The sequence below is a fragment of the Populus trichocarpa genome, chromosome 7 (genome assembly GCF_000002775.5).
Source record: "Populus trichocarpa isolate Nisqually-1 chromosome 7, P.trichocarpa_v4.1, whole genome shotgun sequence".
Classification (NCBI taxonomy): domain Eukaryota; kingdom Viridiplantae; phylum Streptophyta; class Magnoliopsida; order Malpighiales; family Salicaceae; genus Populus; species Populus trichocarpa.
Genome location: NC_037291.2, coordinates 11,928,720 through 11,951,795, shown reverse-complemented (window position 1 = coordinate 11,951,795; position 23,076 = coordinate 11,928,720). Strand labels below are relative to the sequence as shown.

Below are 23,076 nucleotides of genomic sequence, written 5' to 3'. Positions count from 1 at the left end.
GTAAAAAAAAATAAAAAAATTGAGGCATTGAAATAAATAATGTAAAACGCAAAGAAAAAAAAATTGGTGTCCACAATGTATTTTTAGATAGTCCACAATTAAAATGACATGAGGCTTATTTTTTTTAATTTAATAATTTTAATTTAATTTATAAAAAGGTAACAGTACTATATTGTATCATTAAGTGTGCATTTATTAATATTGTACATGTTATTTATATAAAAGTGTTTTTAAATTAATAATATATTAAAATAATATTTTTTTAGATTTTATTTTAATTTTAAACATAAGTATATCTAAACCTTAAAAAAAAACATTTGAGACAAAAAAATATTTTAAAACGAACTTCTACCATAATTTAGTTGTTAAACCTAGCACCACCACTTGAAAGAAAAGGGAAGAAAGAAACTAGTAGACCGTAAAACCCTAGTAGCTTCCCAACCCCAACCCCAACCCCAACCCCAACCCCCTCTCCATCGTGTCACAAATAATCAGCACATCTTGGAAAAACATCCTGAAAAAGGGAAATGGTTCGCAGCATAAAAAATCCAAAGAAGGCAAAGAGAAAGATCAAGGTTTGCATCAATTTTTTTTTTAACAGTCAATTCATTCATTCTTTGAACTGGGATTCCTTTTATTTTTCTCATGCTCAACAAAATTCTCTTGTCTTTTCCTGTTTTGCTAATATATTTTACTTAAATTACTCACAGAAAGGAGATGGGTCTTCTTCTTCTTCATCAATACCATCCATGCCAACGAAGGTTTGGCAACCCGGAGTTGACAACCTTGAAGAAGGTGAAGAACTTGAGTGTGACCCCACCGCTTACAATTCTCTTCACGCCTTTCACATTGGCTGGCCCTGCTTAAGGTTAATCCAAATCTTTCTTTAGTTGTTGAAAGTAGGCTTGATTGTAACGAGTTGTATATGTAATTAAAGTTTGAAAAGAAAATACATGAACTTGAAGAGTAGGTAGTACTGGGCTAACAAGAAAAGATAGAAAATTTTTAGAGTGAATTAATTTAAGATTTTTTTATGTTTATTCTTATGAGTTAAGTGATTGATTTGCTTTTGCAGTTTTGATGTTGTACGTGATTCACTTGGTTTGCTTCGGACTGATTTTCCACACTCTGTGTACTTTGTTGCTGGGACTCAGGTGATAAATACATTTTTTTATCTGTTATGCATAATCATTGTATAAAAATGATTTATTTTTAACCTGAAGGATTTGTTTCTGTTTATGTTTGAACTGAAGGTTGTGTTACTTAGTAAACTAGTGAACTTTTGCTTACATATAGGTACTATCAACAATTATAAATAAGAGAGAAAGTTATATAAGGGGGCAAACTTTAGGAATTATAGTAATTGAATGAAAAGGAGAAAACTTTAAAAGATTTATTTGGCGAATGTTGTTTCTGAGAGGCATAAATTGGGAAAATTATTGTGTTTTTCTGACCTTTTATTTTATGCTTTAATTGTATTTATGTATTTAGTGTTAATATCATTGATGCAGGCAGAGAATCCTGATTGGAACTCAATTGGAATATTTAAAATATCTAATGTTTCTGGAAAAAGACGTGAATTGGTGCCCACTAAAGCTACAGCCGGTGACTCTGACATGGATGCAGACAATAGTGATAATGATAGTGATAGTGATGAAGATAGTGAAGATGAAGAAGAGGGGGGATCTGCAGCACCAGTTTTGCAGGTAACATCTTGCACCTCTGTGTTTGTTATTTGTCTCGTCAAATCATGGTCTCTCTCTTTGTTTTTTTATCCCTTTTCAGGATGCATTTTCATTTTTGGATTTTTCTTTCACAGTTGCGCAAGGTTGCTCATAGTGGATGTGTTAATCGTATTCGTGCAATGATACAAAATCCCCATATATGTGCTTCTTGGTCAGATGCTGGTTATGTACAGGTTAGACTTCTATGCTTACCATGTAAAGAAGTTCTTCAAGATTCTCAATCTTTCTTGTTTCTGTATTCCCATCTCAAAGGCTTGTTTGATTATCAATTCTGAACTTAACATGTCATAGAATGGTGATAGTGGAGTTGTGAACATATCAGATTAGTGATAAAATTTAGATTCTGGGCTTCTGGCTCCTCTCTCATATGTTCTAAATCACAACCTTTTATGCAGATATGGAACTTCAGCACTCATCTGAATGCTTTGGCAGAGTCAGAAACAGAAGTTCCCCGGGGAGGTTCTTCAGTTTTTAATCAAGCTCCATTATTTAACTTCAAAGGGCATAAAGATGAAGGCTATGCTATAGATTGGAGTCCTCGTGTCACTGGAAGGCTGGTAACTGGTACCGTGACTTTCTTTTATTCAGTAGTCTCTCACTCAAGGATCTTTAATGCTCTGCTGCATATTATGTAAAGTGTTCTAATGCTCTCAAAATCTTTTGAATGTATGAAGGTGATTGCAAGAGCTGTATTCACTTATGGGAGCCCACATCTGGTGCAACATGGAATGTTGATGCTACTCCATTTACTGGACATACTGCGAGCGTAGAAGATATACAAGTACGCGATTTACTTCTAAATCCAATAAAACTTACACCTCTGAACTTTTCAATCTTGTAAACATTCTGGTTCCAACTTTAATTTATGCAGTGGAGTCCTACAGAAGATCATGTGTTTGCCTCTTGTTCTGTGGACGGGCATATTGCAATATGGGATGCGCGTCTGGGGAAGTCACCAGCTATTTCTTTCAAGGCACATAATGCAGATGTGAACGTGCTCTCATGGAACAGGTGTTTGAATCATTAAGATACCCCACTCATTGTCCATAGCAGCACCCTTCTGATTTTCTTTAATATTACTGATCTACCATGTGCATTAATTGTGATAGGCTGGCTAGTGTCATGTTGGCATCTGGAAGTGATGATGGAACATTTTCTATTCGTGATCTTAGATTGTTATCACCAAAATCGGTATGTTGTGTGTACTTTATGCTGTTACATCATTTTGTTTAAAGAATTTGAGTTCTCATAGCACATTTTCAGACCATGAAATAATATTTGTTCTGCTTAGGTGCTCTCAATTTCCGTTAGTTTTTCAAGTGTTCCAGATCTGACATCTTTGGTCAATCTCCATTATTAGGAACTTTCCTAGTATTAGTGTTTTGTTTTTTCATGTATGCCATTTGCTATCAGTTTTCTAATGGTTTTAGGGTTTTGTTCTTTCATATGCCATTTTCTTTTTAGATTTCTCTAGTTGTAATCTTATCAGCATATGTTTTATGGTGGCAGGAAGAGGATAAATCTTTAGTGGCACATTTTGATTACCATAAACGCCCTATCACATCCATTGAGTGGAGTCCACATGAAGCCTCCACATTGGCAGTGTCATCATCTGACAATCAATTAACGTAAGTAATAATACTCCACGCACAGAGCAACAGATGGAAAACGAGTAAATAGGATGACCAATCCTAACATCAATGCTTTTTGGCTCTTTTATCCAGAAACTGATTCTTTTATTTCCTTTAAATTACTAGAATATGGGATCTTTCTCTGGAAAAGGATGAGGAAGAGGAAGCAGAGTTCAAAGCTAAAACAAAAGAGCAAGTAAATGCCCCAGCAGATCTGCCCCCTCAACTTTTGTTTGTTCACCAGGTATGTTTTGTGAAACTCCCCTCATGCCAGGATATTAATCCAAAATGCTGCCAGTTCAGACCCTTGACTTGTTTTTATACCATGAACAGGGACAAAAAGACTTGAAAGAACTTCATTGGCATGCACAGATTTCGGGGATGATCGTGTCTACTGCCTCAGATGGCTTTAACATCTTGATGCCTTCAAACATACAGAGTACTCTTCCCTCTGAAGGTGCTTGAAAGTAAATTTTGTCAAAAGAAATCTGAGTTGGACGAACAGCTTGTGTTTGAATGGCATGGATGTCACAGAGAGTGGTTTGTCTCCTACTTCTTTCCCCTCTCAATGTGCTTTCCTTGCACCTTTTAAGGACAAATTTTAGTTGCTAACGTTAAAGGTTTCTTCAAAATGCAAGTGGCTTCAATTTTGTGTTTTATTTATTTCTTATTAAGTTGTGGGTGAGTTTCACTTTACTAGCGTGGGAAAGAATAACTGCGTCATCTAGTAATTCCCACGAACGGTATTTGTTTCCCAAAACCAAATTAAAGAAAGGAGTCATCATATATTTTTCAGTCTTTTAAGTTCATTTTTGATGAAGCAAGCAGTAATAAACTAATATCTCAACAATTCTTGATTTAATCGGAATTACCTTGCTATTTAAAATTGGAAAGAACATTGTCAGGCAGCCAAGGAGGCATCTTCCGATCAGCACTAAATGAATAATATTTCATGGCTAGATCGGAAGATCCCAAATAGGCGAAGTACACTGGTTTTCTCTGTACATTCAACTGTGTTTATTTCTGTGCGCATAACGGAGCTTTCACTTTCGACACCTCTATAAACGGAAGCCCTAATAACCATTCCAGCTTGATGTCTACGTCTTCTCTTTTCCGGTGGATTGCAGATGAACCCATGTTGGAAGTTAGACTATTAATCCATTAATTCCGAAACTTAGATTGAACTGTTGCACCATTAGCTTCACTGGCTTGTGTTTGGGCTGGTCTTTGAAGTGTGCGGCTGAATTAGCAGGGAATATCCATGATGATTTTCGCAATGTTGTTATCATTATAATAGACAGGACAGGAGGCAGTCAGGGAAATAACATTGGTGGATAACCAGATTATTTAACGAGCTCTGGCAGCTGCTTGGATAAAAAAAATCTGAATGTTAAAAAACAATATTTAGATTTTCATAAACTTTTTGGTATTATTATGAAATTTAATATTAATGTTTAAATTTGAAAAATCTCAATTCAACTATACTGTTGAAGTAACCAGCGGGATTTCAATTTTCACCGAAAGAGCTATGGGCCGATGCCTATTATTAATGGGTTTCAATATTAACGGCCGATATTTTTAAGCCCTTCAATCGAACCCCAATAAGTTGCTAGGCAAGCCACTGCAAGGGGCGTAACTGTTTAGAAATGCAATTGAAACCATATTTTTTTAAATTTTAATTTTTTATATATATTTTCATATTATTTTGATGTGTTAATCTTAAAAATAATTTTTTTTAAATGAAAAAATATCATTTTAATATATTTTTAAGCGAAAAACACTTTAAACCGTAATCACTAACACAATTCCAAAACAAAAAAAAAGTGAGATAATAACATGTTATCAGGTCGGGAGTTTTTGTTTTTATATTTTATTTATTATTCATTAAATTCATAAGCTATTCATCGGGTTTCGAGTATCTACATGGGTACTCATTATCTACTATTATTTATTATTCAATAAAAAAATAAAATGGTTAATATATATATTAAATGATAAAATGATTGTATTATACATATATATGTTTTATATCAATATTGAGATATGCTTAATATATCTTAAGATCTCACATAACACAATTTAAATTATTGGATTGAATTGATTCTTTGACAAGAACTATGAGCATTATTTAGTTAAGCACCATGTTTAATTCAGATGTCCCATGCTGGAATTTTCTTATTTTTCCGGCTAGCCACAAATTAATGCTTAATTAAGCAATGCACATTTTCATTTTTAGTATGATCATTTGGCACAATACCAGGCGATCATATATTATCAGTGCTCGACATGTTGGGTTTAATTTTGGCGTCACCATTCACTGTTCTAGATGGACTTTAGTGTATCTTGGAGCTTGAGTAACGTAAGAAGAAGTTCAAAAGTCTTGAAAAACTCTCGACTTCAACATCAATTCTTTCGGTCCCAGGCCTTCTCTGAAAGTATCATTTCCTACGCACACCTCTATTCTAGAAACTTGATAGCAGACGTGGTAGCTCTGGAGCAAAGATTACAAGATATTGCGGATTGGGAATATTCAATGGTGTATATATATATATTACTCAGAGAATATTGTGAGCGCCATGATCTCACTCGCACTACCAAATCTTTGAAAACGAAGCTGCCCATGCATGGTTTCTTCACCTTTGAGTGAACTCTCTCGCTCTTTTTATTTCTCTAATCCTCCATGATCAGGAGTGTGAGACTTCCTAATGCTACTAATCAAAGTCATTAGCATGAATTCAAATTGCAATCATGATGATTTCCATTCGCTCCTCTTCTTTTTGACCAAATTTAGCTTAGAAGTCTTGGAATATATATGTATAAAATCATTAGCCCTTTTGAATTATGCTAATATTTAGTGTACAAGTCTCAGGATATACATATAAAGATAACCATTAATAGCTCTCCAATTCTAGCTATGTAATCCTGTTCTTATCACGATCTTTCTTTAGTCAAGAACTACATATTTTCTAGGTCTATTGAAGTCTTCATACGAAGCCCATAGGTAAAGTGGTTAACAAGAAGGCTTCTACTGCTATCTATCCATTTGAAATCTCTTAACCTCGCCCTCAAGATTTAATGTTTTCTTTATAATAAGACAAGATTACTAACTCCATGAGATTGACTGCCTGCTAAGTGCATGTTCATGTGATATGTTCTATTTCAAGCACAGCTAGGGCAAACAATTCAATGGAGGCCATGTACGACTGCGGACTTTTGCTCGAGATTTACATGTACTTGGACTTCCAGTAGGGCCAAATGGCCCAAAAACTTCCACTACAAACCAAAAAAATGTAACACGATGATTCGGAGCTAGGGTTGTTCATCTTAGAAAACAACTTGTACTTGACTGAATATGAATACGTACAAGAGCAACTGAATTATTACCATATATTATAAATTATAAAATATATTACCTGTAATTATTCTTCCCGTCACATTTATATTTGAAAATGATTGACATGAAAGACGCACACACACTTAAAAATCATTTTGAAAAATAAAAATAAATCTCAAATGATGCATAAATAGATACAATAATAGCCCTAGCTAGCTAGTCGATCGTAGAAGGAAAAAAAGAGAAAAAAATCGTACACTACTCATTTTTGGTAAAATAAAGAGAAAAATATGCTGTGCTAATTGATTATACAAGTCCTCGGACTTCATCATTCAACCATAGAAAGTGGTATATCTCTCGGATTGTTTTTTAGCTGTGACTTTTGTGAACAAACTAATTATTAATACACATCTACATCATCGATCTGTTTATGATTTTTCTCACATCAAATACGGCTACATTGACTTTAATCAGTTTCCATTACTATTTTCCACAACAGCTCGAAGTTTAACCTGCTCAAAACGTCTCACGTACGATCCATATAAAAGTGCCACTCATCGATTCCTATTTATACAATTAATACGGCATTAATACAATGTTTAATAGTGTGATATATATATATATATATCTATATATATATATATATATATATATATATATATATATTGGTCGTGTTTTAAAGTGTTTTTTTACTCGGAAATATATTAAAATAATACTTTATAATTTTTTAAAAATCATTTTTGATATTTTAAAACGACCTAATAATAATAAAAAAATTAAAATTTAATGAAACACCTACTGAGAGAGAGGCCTCTAAGTCTCCTAATTTTTTTTTTTGTCTTGATTAGGGAAGTTGACGGGTCTGTTAAGTATAGGATGCATTACAGTCAATCCCTTGTTAGAAAAGGAAGAAATTAAGTCCACCTACTCATTAGAGAAATAGGAGGATTTAGAGTTTTAAAATATCGAATATACTCAACTAATTATATATTTTTTTATTTAATCAAAACAAAATTATTTAAATTAGCATGTTAGTCTTTTGTCTTTACACATGTTGTAGATTACTAATACTTTACTCTTCCGTTAAACCGTTTTTCTTAGAGTAGATCAACCTATCCATCAAAACGACATCACAAGTCATAGAACTTTTCGTTATATCTTTGAGTGTAGGAAGATACAAGGAATGGTAACCTAGAAGTTGACCCCCGAAAACAGCATCGTAGAGGCGTCCAGACAAGCTGAACACAGATCAATGTATCCGTGAATTCATGCTCTGTCTCAGCCGACTACACTGGTACAGCTAGTCTCGACTTGATCACGACCACGGTCATTGAGATGCTCGGACTCCATGCCGTTCGATTATGTGTCCAATATTTGTTTCTTAAGAAAACTTGCAAGATGAAACTTGCTTGAATTCTGCCAATTATATAGAGACCCCACATTGATCCTAGCTACAATTCCTATATTTTGTGTCAGCTATAGAAGAATTCCCATCGATCTATGATACTCTTTACTAACTAATAGAATTATTGATAGATAAATGGTTTATATATGTTTTTCCATGTGGTAATTTTGTCTTAATTAGAAAGATTAGTGGAATTGGATTGAATCATGAGATTAAATTACTTCAAATGATTGTTTGTACAAATTCCAAAAAAAAAAAAAAACACCAAAATAAAACTTTTTTGCTCAACTTTTTAGTGAAATCATATCTTGTTGTTTATCAAAGAATCAATTTAACCTCGAAACTTAAGTTGTTAGGTGAGATTTCAAGTTATAATATATATATTATTCTTTAACACACTCTTTCAAGTGAAAGTTCTTTAACTTGAAACTTGCATAGACCTACATTACCTTGTGCTTAATTTTTATCAAATAAATGAGAATGGTGAGATTTAAACTCGTGACCGCTTGGTCATCAAAGCTCTGATACCATGTTAAAGAACCAATTCAACCCAAACGCTTAAACTATTAGGTGAAATCTATTTATGTTATTTTTGAATATTGCTAAATTATCCAAATTGAAGGTATTGATGATAATAACTCTTTAGAAAGAAGAAATGAAAGGATTATAATAATAATTAATTGATAAACCATGTTAAAGATCTTACTAGTAAAGGTAAATTCTTTTATCCGACTCCAGAGAGTTCATGATAATATGTAAAGGGATTACATATCCTGCCATTTTCCTTGGCACAATTAAGCATTATATAAATGCACTTATGCTTAAACAAATGAAAACTCAATATTCAGAAGAAATTTAATTATATCAATTAAATATATTATATGAGCCATTTTTGTATAGAAATTGATTTTGGTGTTTAAAACAAATTCTTTTATGCAATAGGAAAGCATAGATGATTATGAGTTTTAAATGATGCTTAACGTAAACCCAAGGGCACTAGTTAGCTGGATCCTTTAAGAAAATAGATATAACACATGAAAACATAAATGAAATATCATCAATATTGATATGAATGCCAATTTATCTATATGGTTTAGTTTAAATGGATCATCCAAGAAGAGAGAGATGCACTCTTAGAGTTATAAAGCTTCTTTCAAGAACTTTTTTCCCAGTAGTGAGGGAGGTTCTGAATTTAAACCTTAAGATCAGCACTTAGAACAATTTAATCTCTTAAACACGCCATGCAATGTAGAAAAGTGGGCTTTAAACACGCCATTGTCACAAAAGTTTGAGAGAATCGATAATTACAAGCATATATCCTGATATTTTTTATCAATTAAACTACAAGTGTGTCTTCTTCTAATTTTATCAATTATCTGGGATAGGAATGTCCATACATGAGCCTCCATTAATGGCAGTAGTGCGTGCTTCAATATCTACCTCTCCATAAAAGGATCAAAACATGACTTTTAACAATACTCTGTAAAGCAAGCAACAACCATCAAAGGGTGAGGTTATCCAGGCAAGATTTTGAAAGCTGAAAAACACGCATGGTTTCATGGGTTAGATTAGTCGTAGCACCAAGCCTTTTATGTTCCCCAACTACCTGGGGTCCCTCCTTATCATTGAAGGATAGTTGTACGTCATTTATTTGACATAGAAGCTTTTGTCAACTCTCTATCTCTCTCTCTTAAGAAAATTTTTATGAACACAAAATCTCAAGCAGTATCTTCCACTGATATATATATATATATATAACAAAAAAAAAACCATTTTAAAGAGGAACAAGATAGTGATCGACATGGAGTTTTTGCATCCACTTCCTTTAGAGTGGTTGGCTAGGGCAGATCAAAAGGTTTGGTCAATTATCTGATCTAAATATATTTAAGAAACATTAATTACCAAAGAAAACTGCAGATCAAAAAACTTTTTCTCATGTGTGAACATCACGACTTCTGATCAGTGAAGCTCTACAGATTAATGGGCTGCAACTTTTATATATTATATACAACAGTTAAGATATTTGAGAGAGCTGCTGGACGATTTGTTGCTACGATATCAAGTTAAGATTGAGATAGTTTTTTGTATAATTGTGATGGTCGTTTATAAGGGAAACCATCTCTTTATATTTATACCTTTAGGATTGTATACAATACAATGATGAAATTTACTACACATAATAACTATTTTTATATAAGGTGTTTACATATATAGGGTCTCTTTCCTTAATAATAAAAAAGTAATTGTTTTCTAGGTTTTCTGTTATTTTCTTCAGACTTCTGTCAATTACTTACAAAATACAACGCACAAATATGAGAAATGGAGAGCTGAGGATTTTGGTATAACATGTTTTATTTATACAATGTTTTATGTGAATGCTTCTTCTAAGATTCCAAGAGTTTTCTAAAATGAGAAAGAAGAGAAGTTCAAGGCAATTATTAATTTGATGCATATGTAATAGATATGTCAACACGTTTCAGGACACAGAGGAAAACATCTTCGCTATTTGATAAGACAAAGCAATGTAGAATCTAGTATTTTAAGTAATTATTCTTTAATTAATATTACTATAGATGCAAGAAATAATTAATTTTCATGACCTACCTGCCATGAAGATCACTGGTCATTCATGCAACATTATTGCTAGATGTTAGCTAGCTTTGTGAAAGCTATAGAAACTTGTTTACTGGAAAAAAATGGCAATTAAATCAGATGAGATCTCTCAGTAAAATCAGTCTCTCAATTGCATATAAATGGTTGGTAACACTCCATGATGAAAGCCTCTGCTTAAATTATAAAACATGCATGTAAATCTATCTACCATGATGAGTGCAATGTCCTAAAGTATACATACGTACAGCTACAAACAGTGTATATATGTTGTGTTATTACACAGTGAAGTGGTGGTGAAACTCCAAACCTTTTTCACATATATGAAAATTTAAGCTAAGCAATATCATGAAACATAGGGTCTTCAAGGAGGTCATGCCAAACTGAAGGAACTTCTTCTCCATAGCTTGAAGTACTAGAGGCATCTCCCAAGTTGTTGACCATGCTAGATATCTGTGTTACAGGTGGAACTGCAGAAGGAGGAAATGGAGTTGAAGATGAAGGAAACTGAAATGGAGAAATGGGCGAGTTCTCTCCTTGACTAAACACTGTTAACTCAGGAGCTTGAGCCATGCCCTTGGTTGGTGGTGTTTGATAGTTGCAAGGGATTTGTAAGTCCGGCAAATGGGAGAAGGGGATTGAAATATCATTGATCCCTTGAAGAGAGGAAGCCGGTAAATCCAACTGGGATAAACTTGACACTGGGCTATCCTTGAGTGAAGCAAGTGAATTCAAGAGATTAAAGGCTTCGATGTCACTAAGAGTACCGATATTGTTTAGGTTGTTTGAGCTTGTTGCAGTATTAGAAGCTGCAGGAGGTTGAGGTTGAAGGAGGTATTGCAAATATTGAAGTTTTGCCATTTGTGCAGCTTCTGTTTGTAGTCTCAGAGCATGTTCTTCCAATGAATGGTGATCTATGAGCTCCTTCAGGTTAGCTAGGGCTATAAGATGAGGTAAGCTTGAGAAGATATCGGTGCGAGGCCTGTGAGTCATGGGATCAAAACCCATTTGAATGAGCTTTTTCTTCAGGTGGGTGTTCCAGAAATTCTTGATTTCATTATCGGTCCGACCCGGTAGGTGGCTTGCAATTGCAGACCATCTTCAAAGCAACAAGTAGAAGAATATGGAAATAAGTACAAATAACATGAATAATCCAGTAAATAAGATGCGGCGAAAAAGAAAGGTGAATGTTTAACTAGTTACTTGTTGCCAAGGACGGAATGGAGATTTAGAATTGTTTGTTCTTCTTCTTGAGAAAATTTCCCTCTTTTGATATCTGGCCTTAAATAGTTTGTCCACCTTAACCTGCAACTCTTTCCACATCTATTAAGACCTGCAAAAATAAACTCCTTGTTAGAGACAGAGTGAGAGACGGGGATGGAGCTGTGCTATATTTACAGAAAGATAAATAAAATACATACCAGAAAGTTTAGGGAGGGCTCTCCAGCTTCCATGGCCATGTTTTTGGATATATTTGACAAGTTTTTGATCTTCTTCAGAGGTCCAGGGACCTTTCTTGAGGCCACTCTCGTCACAGCAAGGAGACCTGCCCATTTTCAAGAGTATAAGACAGTACTGTATCCTATGTTTTTCACCTTAAGATTAGGCTCCCTATGATCCAACCATTAACTGCAGGCTTGCTATTTATATGCGTTCCATGTTTCATGCCACCCTGATATAATAGAGCCCAGAAAAAGAAGCAGGCTGATGTGGTAGCTTCCCATTTGCTAAGCAAAACAACAATGACCTTTTTATTCTTGAAATGTCAGCTATGCCCTCTCCGTCTCCTCCCTCTAAGGTGATTAATTACTCTTAATTAATCAATCGGCCATAATATTTTAAGCAGCCAACTATTAAAATATGTTTCGGTAATCAAGACAGCTAGCTCGTGGTAGGGCACAATGTTTTTGGATTCCACTATTCCATCCGCGACTGGCCTCAAACCTCAATATCAGCTGAACTTCAGAAGTATATATATCCCTGGTGCAGATTTTCTATACATTGAGAGGCATGAAAAAGCCTGTCTTCCATTTCAATATTGCAGAGATCAGGAAGCCTATCGAATACATATATATTTTCCAAGAATTCACATATTCTCCTAGCTAGTGACATTTTCATCACTAAGCTCTGCCACACGAATATATTAATTCTGGCCGATATATCTAAAGAGTGTAGCTAGCTAGCTAGGTTGTCCCCCAAGGGCCAAGGTAGGCTAGTTCTATAATTGTTATACTTCAAAATGCCGAGGGCAAATTTGAGATCCAAATATCGAATGACTAATGATGGTCAAAAACAAACTAATGCAGAAGTCCTAAAACTAAGAAAGAGGTCAGCATCAGGGAACAGATGGCACGTCTTCGATGGTCAGAGTATAGAAGCTCATTCCATGCACGCAACAAATTAAGCTGCCTCCTTCGTCACCCAGTGCATCGCCATGCCAGCGATCTCTAAATTACTGTGAATCATGTTAACATAATGTTTTTATTATCAGTGAATGAAGATGGGGCCTCACCAGTTTCTGAAATTCCTGGCCAGCTTACGCATTTTTCAACTTTTTATAAGTGCCCGTTAATTAATTAGCAAATAGGAGCAAACTTAACATGACAATCACAATACGTTCTTTACTGTCATAATTACCACATTGAGCAACAATTACGTTAGTTACGACTAATAGAATTCTCATTATGTTGCTTCTTCTTCTTTTTCCAAGTAATTTCCTACTTTTTTTCTCCCAATAGAAGATCACGTGAAATAACATCACGTCACTAGCTAGGGCCACCTTCAAATTTTCTATCCCTTCACTGGCAGCCATATATAGCTTGGATAGGGTTACTGATCAGTCCCCAAAGTAATTTTACAGGTGGTTCTAAACTCTAGAGTAAAAAAACTAGGGTTCTCGAGGTTATATTCCTTAATTATATAGAAAACTCAAGTATACTTTTTGAAAGTCAATATATAATTTATCATTCTCCTCTAAAAAATGTCTAGTTTTTTAAATACGATAAAAAACAAAAAATATATTGATTAGTAAATCTTAATTAAATTGAAAATACTAATTTAAATAGAAAAAAAAATAAGGAAAATTATTTTCCTAGTCTAATTTAGTCTTGAAAACAAAAACAACCGACAAAATAGTTGCCCTTTAGTGTCAACATCCCTCTCCACATCAAGATTCATGTTTATGCCTCCCATTTACAGTGTCAGATGGTTTAAGCATTTTGCAATTTTTGTTGATAAATGCTCCACTCGATCTAGTATATGCTACTGGGTTCTTTGCATGCGCTGCTTTTTGAGGCCTCATAGCTATCCAAACGACCTTCACTCATACATCACACAGAATGAGAAGGTTTTGCCAGTCCCTTTTGTACATCGAACATTTAATTTCTAAAGTTTTACAATCCTAAACTATAAAGAAAAATACTAGGGTTCTCAAGCCTAAGGTACAACCCTTAATTATAGAAACAATTGTATATAAAACTCAAATATATTATGAAAGTCGATAATTCATCAATCTACTTTTAGAAAATAGCCTCCAGAGTTGTTTAATACAAGAGAAATATCATAATTAATTAGTAAAATTTTAATTAAATTGAAATTCATAATCAAACTAGAAAAAAGAATCCAATGATGACAACAAAAAATAAATGAATAATTCTTAAATAATATCTTAATATAATTAGACATTTAGAATGATCAAGAAAAATTTTAATTTGATAAAATGACCGGATAAAAATTTATATTTATTCACGCATTGAACTCATTTGGAATTCTTTGAAACCTAAAAAATTTTAACAGTTAAGAAAACAACGTAGTAAAAATAATTATGCCAAAAATAATTAAAAAAAGTGCCCCGTGTATTAAAGATTTGGGTAAAAAAAAGAAGGAAAAAGAAAAACAAATGGAAATTAATTCCAGTTACTAATTAGCTGGTAGTCACTTTCTTCCTCCATATTTTCATTAAAAACAGAGAAATACAACAACTTTCATGTAATAAACTCAGAAACAAAACAAGTTAAGCGAATTTGTCACGAATAGAGACATGAACATCTAATTAATTTCTAGTATAATTTATGAATTTAATGGAGACTTTGAGACTTGATTTCTCAATGGTCAGCGACATATATTGTGTTTGTTTTTTCTTCTTCTTTTCTCCTGATCACAGCGCTGAATATTTCAAACATGTTTCGTAACTAACATTAATCATATTTGTTTTTAATTTCTAGAGGGAAAAAACAATTGATGAATAAGGCCAAAGGAGCTCCGGAGACAGGTCTTTTAATTAATGAATGAATATGCAGGGAAGATTCTCAAAAGCATTACATATCCATCTGCAAGTGAAGATGACTTATTAGAAAATTAATTAACAAATCATACGACTCCAAAATGTGAACTCTCCACACATAATGAAATGAAAGAAAGGATCATAAGTTATATATATATATATATATATATATATATATATATATATATATATATATGTTCACCTTGATCTCACATAAATATAAAGCGAACATTACTTATAATATTCCTACACGATAGTTATTTATTTAGTTTCACCATATCCAACTCCAGCCGTCCTCGTGAGGAAAGTTGGGGAAGTCTTCTGTGAGAAGAATGTAATCTAACTTTTTTTTTTCTTGGTGTGAACGAAACGCGGTAATATATAAACCTAGCTAATACATTTTTATACATTCTTATATAATCCCTAACCAATAAACTGATTCATGCATAAGTTTTAAGGGTTTTTTTTTTTTTTTTTTTTTTTGAGGTTTAATAAGTTGGTTGGTTAATGCACACTACTCTTCTTACATTGTCATTCGTAAAATTGTAAAATCATCATTTTTCACCCATATCAATCCAGAAAATTATTTAAAACTAGAGGGATTTAGCAAGAACTTTTACCACAAAACCCAGAAAACTAAAGTTAGGTTGGGGATCAAAGGATTAAACGAAATGTAGTTCTGAATGGTGAAGTTGTATATATGGCCACCTTTTAATTAGAAATTATTAGAACTATAATAATGATCTATAAATTAATCACACATTCCTGTCAGTGGATGGAGTATAATAACTTCCAAGCGTTGTATTCTTCCTCCAACTCACTGGAACCTCTATCATGTCATTCATGTCCCATGAACGAGCACAAAATAAGTGAATATATATATATATATATGAGTGAATCTAGTAAGAATATCACTAACAAATGTTAGAATTAGCAATTTCCTAATAAAGGAGGTGGCAAGTTGATTAGTTTTATTGATTGCCTGATGCAATGTAGGGCATAAGATCATTAGCTAGTATTGTCCTTAATTACCTTATATATTTTGAATTGAGTACTCAAATGGATCTTGTTCCAGCTTTCCACGTGTGCTTGATGATTTTGCATTCTAACCAACCACTGTGCTAATAGGCCACCTATCTCTCTCCCCTCCCCACACCGGCGTCCATATTTTGATAATCGTCCAAGTCTTTCTACTACAAGTGGGACTTTGGGGCGTGCTTAATTCCATGCATAATTATATTTTCTAAATGATTTGGAAAATAACTAAGGAAGAATATAAACATGCATGCGTCAATAATGCAGCAGATAGCCACATATATACATAGCATGCGTGATTCTTATATGTACTGTAGCTGAGTTTGTTTTCTGTATTATTTTCTACAGTTTAAATCTTAAGAAGATAATAAGAAAATATATAATTCTTATGAATATACTATTTTAAATACGTACAGTGATTTACTCGATCAGAGAAGGACTTGAACTTGTTACAAGAACACTGGCCAAAACACCCTTCCTCTCTTAAAATATATATAAAGAAAAACACTTGTGTGTGTGTGTGTGTGTCTGTCTATATATAAATTAATGTCGATGTAAGTAAATTTGCCTCTAATTCTCCGTAGTATCCATAAATAACGTAGCAAAGAAATTGCAGCAGGTAATGTGAAGAATTAACACATCGTTGCAAGATTGTATTGTATAACCTTTTTTTCTAGTTTCTACAAGAAAGTAAACGTCGCAACCAATAACATAACTAATCACCAAATGTTTTCAACAGTGCGGGGTAAATGGTTGTCAAAATGCTTAAGTTTAATCATAAAACTAACTCTCAGAGATAGTAACATGATGATGAAAAGGACATTACCCATTTGACCATTGAGGTAGCTGGTTAGAGGAGAAGTTGGTGCAGCAAACACTGAATTTCTACCGTCTTTAAAACCTAAAACACGTTCTCCTTTGAGTTTAAACCTCATCAAGACAATGCGTCTATGACATTTGTGGATGCCTTCGTCCTTTTCTTCCTTGTCCTGTATCATAAACAGAGAGATTTTACCCAAATTTCCTTTTAAAGGTGGAAAATCAAGGAGTTCTTATACATCGATCGTGTCAAAAAATAAATATAATAAAGTGCCTTAAAACCGAAAAAAGGGTCCTCGCAATATATGCAGTTTCATGCAACACTACCCTCGCCCTCTCTGCGGGCTTTTCTTCTCGGGATAAAGCGCGGATAATCTTGTTCATACGGGATATGTTCATGGAAAAGATTTATTATTATTATTTGGTAAAAAACTTATGGGAAAACTAAATAAATTAAAATTAATACATAAAAAAAGTGATTGCTCTAGGTATATACATATAAATACACTTTTATTGGGATTTTACAAATTCTCCTTTCCTGTGATGGTTTTGCATTTCCTGTTAGCAATATACCTTCGATGGCTATATATATAAGAGAAAACAAATCCATCATAGCTTGGATATATTGCAATATTTAAGATCATATATATATATATATATATATATATATATATATAGTTCTCAAAAATAATAAAAAAGAAGATATTTCTGTAAGAATATTATTTCACAAGGGAGTTCTTTTAACCTAAACACGTTCTCTTAATTTAAATAAATAGGAAAAGAAAAGCTAAACATGTTCAAAAGCACATCAAATCAATGGTCACATAGAGTCAAAGCAACACGACGAGAAGTGAGAATTCATTAAATTTGCTTTTCCGTTCTCCTTTTACCCTTTACTTGCCTCATATGTATTACTGTCGGCACAAATTTTACTACTATATAAAAGAAATAAAAAAAGATTTCCATCTTAGATTTCAAGAGAGAGAATTAAAGAAACCTATTACCACCTTCTTCACGAAAGCTAGTTAAAAAGATTTTTTTCGCAGAGAGAGAGAGAGAGAGAGAGGGGGGGGGGGGGGGTTGCTTCTTCAACTAGGGTTCCTTGTCTGTTGGACCACCCTCCTCTCATTGAAAAGAAGCAGGTTCAATAAAGAATTTAGAGGGTAAGTGATGTCACCTAAAGTTAGTAACTATTTTAAATTAATGATTAGAAAACATCATAGCTGTGTCAGCTAAACAACTAAATTGCTTGTTCTGTTAAGTTTCTACCCGATACATCTAAACTCGGACTTTCCATGCCTCCCCCATGCCACGTATAAGGTTTGCTGTTGCTCCATTTCCATGCAGAAGGAAAGCAACCATAATATATATATCAATGGGGCTAAGAACATATACAAGATTTAACATATAATATACATAGAATCACGAATAGAATATAAGGGATGCCTTATTATTTGTTCTTAATTGGAACAGTCGAGAGAGATCGATTCAGAGATATACGATCGTCTTTCTTCGCACGCATTATCTTTTGGGAATATAATAAACAGTAATGAGAGATTATGCACCCGTGATATATACATATTGTTTTAGAACTCCAGCCAATTGACTCGAATCAAAAATTGGATACCAAACAACCACTTGCAGCTCAAATAAATTTTGGATTTGATGAGGTCTAGCTAGCCCCTCGAATCAATGTATTTGGATTTGATATATATAGAGGTAGATTGACTGACAAAGCCACTTGCAGTTTCCATCAAAAGCCATCATCAGTAAGGGTCCAGTATTTTCAATCCAGTAATACATGTGGCTTGCTCAGATAACCTATAGACTAACACAGTCATATTAGAGGGAAAAATTGATCTAATTGAAGTATATTTATCAATTGTGTCTCTAACCCTAAATAAATAAGCTAAGATATGTATGTATGTATGTATGTATTGGCTTGGACTAGTGAGGTTATTTCTTCGACTATGGACAGTGACAGTTGCCTCAAGCATCATTAAGCACTTGAATAGAGTAAAACAAGCAGACAGTGCAGAAAAAAACAGTTTATACATAAGAAAGGCTTGTACTGCGTATAGTACACGTGAGTAGTATTTGTGTACATGCATCAAACACTAGCTCCAACTCCTTTCTACTGTTCATGGCCTAACTACCCTAATAGCCACAGAACAAAAACAATTAATGTGGGGTATGAAAAATCTATGCTAATTTCATCATATCTTTAGTGTTTCAATGATAATTACACGTCGAAAATGTTTTACTATGGAAATCAAGTCATTTACCCCATTAAACAAAGTGCCCATATGGCGACCATAAACTAATTTAAGATTAAGATTATATAACCTCTGACATGACACTAGGACTTAGGGGCATTGATTGAATTTATAATCAAACAATGCTCAAATCTTCTTACTTACACCCCCACTATAGTATTACTATCATACAGCATCTAGCTACTCGTTTTCTCAACCGTTATGGCCAGCACTATGGCTTAGGAATATGATATATATATATATATATATATATATATGAATTGATTTACAAGCAATCAGCCACAAAAATACAATATAATATGAAGAATAATTTTGTTATGGGAAATATTTAGGTTTAACAACAGTATTTTAATGAAGAAATTTTGTAGTATGCTAGCTTTATCATTGTTTTGATCCCATCAACAACCATGTCTTGATTTGTTGGCTTAACTCCAATAGACAATGACATCACATATACAGCCAAGGACTGCGAAAGACAATGAGACTGATAGTTTGGTTAATTATTATGTTAATTATGCACCTAATTACATTTATACAACACTTGGACAATCTTCTCATTTGATTTAGCTACTGCCTAGCTAGCTAGCTATATAGCCCTGATTGATTGTATGCTTCCATCAACTTTTGACAAGAAGAAACTCAGGCTCAGAGACCACCAAAATAATTACCACCAACTTAAGGATCCGGCCGTTCGCCTTTACAACTTAGTAGTTATGAACGATTTTTTTTTTTTTTAATAATGCACGATTTTTAAATAGATAACATAGGTGATCCCTCAACTAATTATCCTTTGAAGCTATGTACTATACGTTTATTTATTTATTTTTAGTAAGCTATGTACTATATATCATTTTTTTTATATAAGGATTGCTGCTGGGGACCATAAATCATTTTTTGATATATAATATGATTAAAGCTATGTACTATACGTGATATATATAGTTCTTGCAGACAATTGGAACTTTCTTATGCTTCATATAGGTTTATTACAGATCTGTAGGAACTATATATGATGTTGGAGACCATTTTATAAAGTCCTCGAAATAAACAGGGAATGAAGATCGCCTGATCATTTTTCAATAAATATTCTTGCATCAAATGATTCTATATAATTCTCCCTAGAAATTGAGATGATGATTTGATGTGTAGTTTATCTCTGAATATATATATATATATTAAGGGAAAATTAACTTAATTTTTTAAGAACATGATCAGAATATGCATTCAAATTAAAATGAAGATGTAAAGGTAAAGCTGTTCATGCTTAAATTTACTCGCACCCTGGTAACAAAATCGTTTACATATAGTAAAACTAAAACTCAGGTTGTATATATATGATTTTTGCTTCAAAAATATTTATGAACAAAGTGGATATAATTCTGATGAAATAAATAAATAATAAATTATATAAGAACAAGTCAATCAAAACAGTAATATCCAAAAACAAGTTTCAGGTGAGAAATTACTGCAGAATAATAATTAGTACATAATTTTTTCCCCATTAATTTTCCACCCAAGTTAAATTAAACATACTCTAAGACCACTAGAGCTTAAGAATTCAAAAAAAAAAAAAAAAAAACTATCGCCGATCATGCTAGATTCAACATACAAGCAAAAACAAACGGAGATGTATGAAGCAAACAATATTTACACACTAAAGGGGAATTAGAAAATCATTGAAAAAAAGAAAAGAAGCAGAACCTTCTATGCTTCAAAATTCAACGGATTAAACAAAAGAATATATAGTAAACTAGTGTTGAAAAACAATACTGTCCATTTAATTCTTGAGAATTGACATAAGAAGAAAATTAGAGGGGTCCTCGGAATAGCATAGCAACCTTCACTTACCAAATCATGGTGAGCCAATAATTATCATTGACGTGTTTGTTCACGAGAAAACAAAGTCGTCATACGCAACTATTTACATGAGACTCATCTTCTGGGTCCCTAGCCCTAGCCCTAGCCCTAGCCCTAGCCACACCTCCCTCTGATGTATTTTAATCATGCAATTAGTTGATTTACACACTAATGCCATATTTTCTTCAATGAGAAATCATAAATTTATGGCATGAAGAATATTGCAATGTAGCATTTAAATCTGTAATCGAAAGTATTCTATGCTATGCATCAATATCCGTGCACTTGTCTTCTTTTGCTTGTTGTGTTACGCTACCAAGAGTATACGATTCAAAGTTCAAACTTTAAGAGCACCACCTGTTCCTCCAGTTTAATCAGATATGCTCATATATATGATATTTAATTTAACTTGGATTTAATATTGTATATAGCTAGAATCTCTCTTCTATTTTTTATTTTTGTTCTTGATAGGTACATATGCAATTTATAAACAATAGCTAGCATCAGTTAACATAATTACTGTGATTAGCAACTGGGGTGCAGAAAAATCAGCTCTAATTTGAATACTTGCAGCTTGCAAACATATATAACCTGCTCAACAAATCCATCTAAGTTTGATGTGCGTCTACACAGGCATCCTAGACCTAGCTAGTTCAGGTTCGATCTTACATGCATGTTCTTGAAGTATATTCTAATGAATTGAGCTAAGACAGTGAGACCTAACTCTCTCTCTCTCTCTATCTCTTATCTCTGATCTTGCTAGAATGAGTGCAGTTAATGTTATGATGATTTAGGGATAACACTGATTATGATCTTCGCTAACAAATTAACCAAGAATCATTTAAACTTTAGAGTGTGTACACATCAGCTAGTTTATTTGGTAGATCAGTCAGAGAGCTTCTTGATATATATCACTATAAAGTTTTGTTTTTAAAATGAAAAAAGAGCAACTGAGAACGCATAAAAGAAGAAGAAGAAGAAGAAGAAGAAGAAGCCAGAACCGTCTTCATGTGTAGACAACCAATCCGCCATTAAAATCATGTAAGGTATGTGTCACCTCGTACTAATAGCAATTCAACTAGGATCTCCTATTAGGGCTTCCAAAGCATTCAATTTGTCTAATATCAAGACAAAGAGAAGCTCATGGGTTAGTAAGTTCGTCGCTGTCTACAGTCCATAGTCTTGGGGCCTGGTGGTGAATCCTGGCCCGCTAAATGGAATCCAAAAGTGCCCAACTTGACCTAGATTTGACCTATCAATTCAAGTCCTTTTTGTCTCATTTGTAACCGTAGATTTAATTTAATATTAAATAAAAACTATCAATCAGCACAGACAAGAACAAAGAGTTGGAATTAAGAAAATGATTCGGAACAAATAAAGAAATGGAAAAACAAAAGGTTATAAAATATAGTTTTGATAATTCAAGGATACAATTAAAGCAATCGGCAGCTCTTAATTGCTACCTATATTCCCTAAACCAAATCAAAATAGCATTGAACTAGTCTTATAACATAGCATCTCGAATTTCAAGTCAAGTTAATTTTTAACATAAAAAATAATAATAATTATTATTTTTCATGTATCATAATTTTTTTAAATTAAAAAACAAAAGATATTATTTATATTTTATAAAATAAATTAAAAAATATATAAATTAACAAATAAAAAATAATTATCATTACTAATTAAATATTATAACGAGAAGCTAATCTTCATAATCGAAGCAGAAGATAAATTCCCATGCCAAAATTTTACCCCAGTTTTTGTTTTTATCTTATGTGTTTTCATTTATTTTTCATCTTAGAAACTAACTCTTATTGCTAATAAAAAAAGGATTTTTATTTTATAAAAAACATAATACAAATATTTTAAGATGCGGCAAGCCCTATGATGCCAGGAATAATGGACTTACATCACGATATCATACAACTAATTTATATAAAATATAAGAGGAAATAATTTAGATAAATTAAACTAATTTCTTCGAAACACTATAAAACTAAAAAAATGTAAATAGATCAATCACTATTTAAATAATAAATCTAAGCAAAATAATTTAACCAATAAGAGATAGGGCATTAA

The 23,076-nt window shown here is 33.0% G+C and overlaps 2 protein-coding genes across 2 annotated transcripts; one reads left to right on the top strand and one right to left on the bottom strand.

The window, feature by feature from the left end:
• The first annotated feature begins 382 nt into the window (after positions 1-382).
• Positions 383-4,171, top strand: LOC7490206 (protein HEAT STRESS TOLERANT DWD 1). The gene is made up of 12 exons (XM_024604931.2): positions 383-575; positions 711-868; positions 1,076-1,154; positions 1,512-1,706; positions 1,820-1,918; positions 2,141-2,309; positions 2,420-2,526; positions 2,617-2,756; positions 2,855-2,936; positions 3,255-3,373; positions 3,503-3,620; positions 3,710-4,171. Exons 1-12 carry the CDS (start codon positions 528-530, stop codon positions 3,839-3,841), a joined length of 1,446 nt encoding a protein of 481 aa, XP_024460699.1. The 5' UTR covers positions 383-527; the 3' UTR covers positions 3,842-4,171.
• Positions 4,172-10,835: 6,664 nt separating this feature from the next.
• LOC7456908 (transcription factor MYB53) lies at positions 10,836-13,727 on the bottom strand. Its single transcript, XM_024605267.2, has 3 exons — positions 12,147-13,727; positions 11,929-12,058; positions 10,836-11,824 (listed from the first exon to the last, which is right to left on the bottom strand). The coding sequence occupies exons 1-3, from the start codon at positions 12,277-12,279 to the stop codon at positions 11,062-11,064; spliced, it is 1,026 nt and encodes a 341-aa protein (XP_024461035.1). The 5' UTR covers positions 12,280-13,727; the 3' UTR covers positions 10,836-11,061.
• Between the last annotated feature and the right edge of the window lie 9,349 nt (positions 13,728-23,076).

Excerpts from the sequence above, each read along its gene's own strand:
- LOC7490206 (XM_024604931.2), top strand. The coding sequence starts at position 528 with ATGGTTCGCAGCATAAAAAATCCAAAGAAGGCAAAGAGAAAGATCAAG. Across the intron at positions 2,757-2,854 it reads AACGTGCTCTCATGGAACAG|GCTGGCTAGTGTCATGTTGG; the intron begins GTGTTTGAATCA and ends TAATTGTGATAG. Across the intron at positions 2,937-3,254 it reads GATTGTTATCACCAAAATCG|GAAGAGGATAAATCTTTAGT; the intron begins GTATGTTGTGTG and ends TTATGGTGGCAG.
- LOC7456908 (XM_024605267.2), bottom strand. The coding sequence starts at position 12,279 with ATGGGCAGGTCTCCTTGCTGTGACGAGAGTGGCCTCAAGAAAGGTCCC. Across the intron at positions 12,059-12,146 it reads AGCCCTCCCTAAACTTTCTG|GTCTTAATAGATGTGGAAAG; the intron begins GTATGTATTTTA and ends TTATTTTTGCAG. Across the intron at positions 11,825-11,928 it reads CATTCCGTCCTTGGCAACAA|ATGGTCTGCAATTGCAAGCC; the intron begins GTAACTAGTTAA and ends GTTGCTTTGAAG.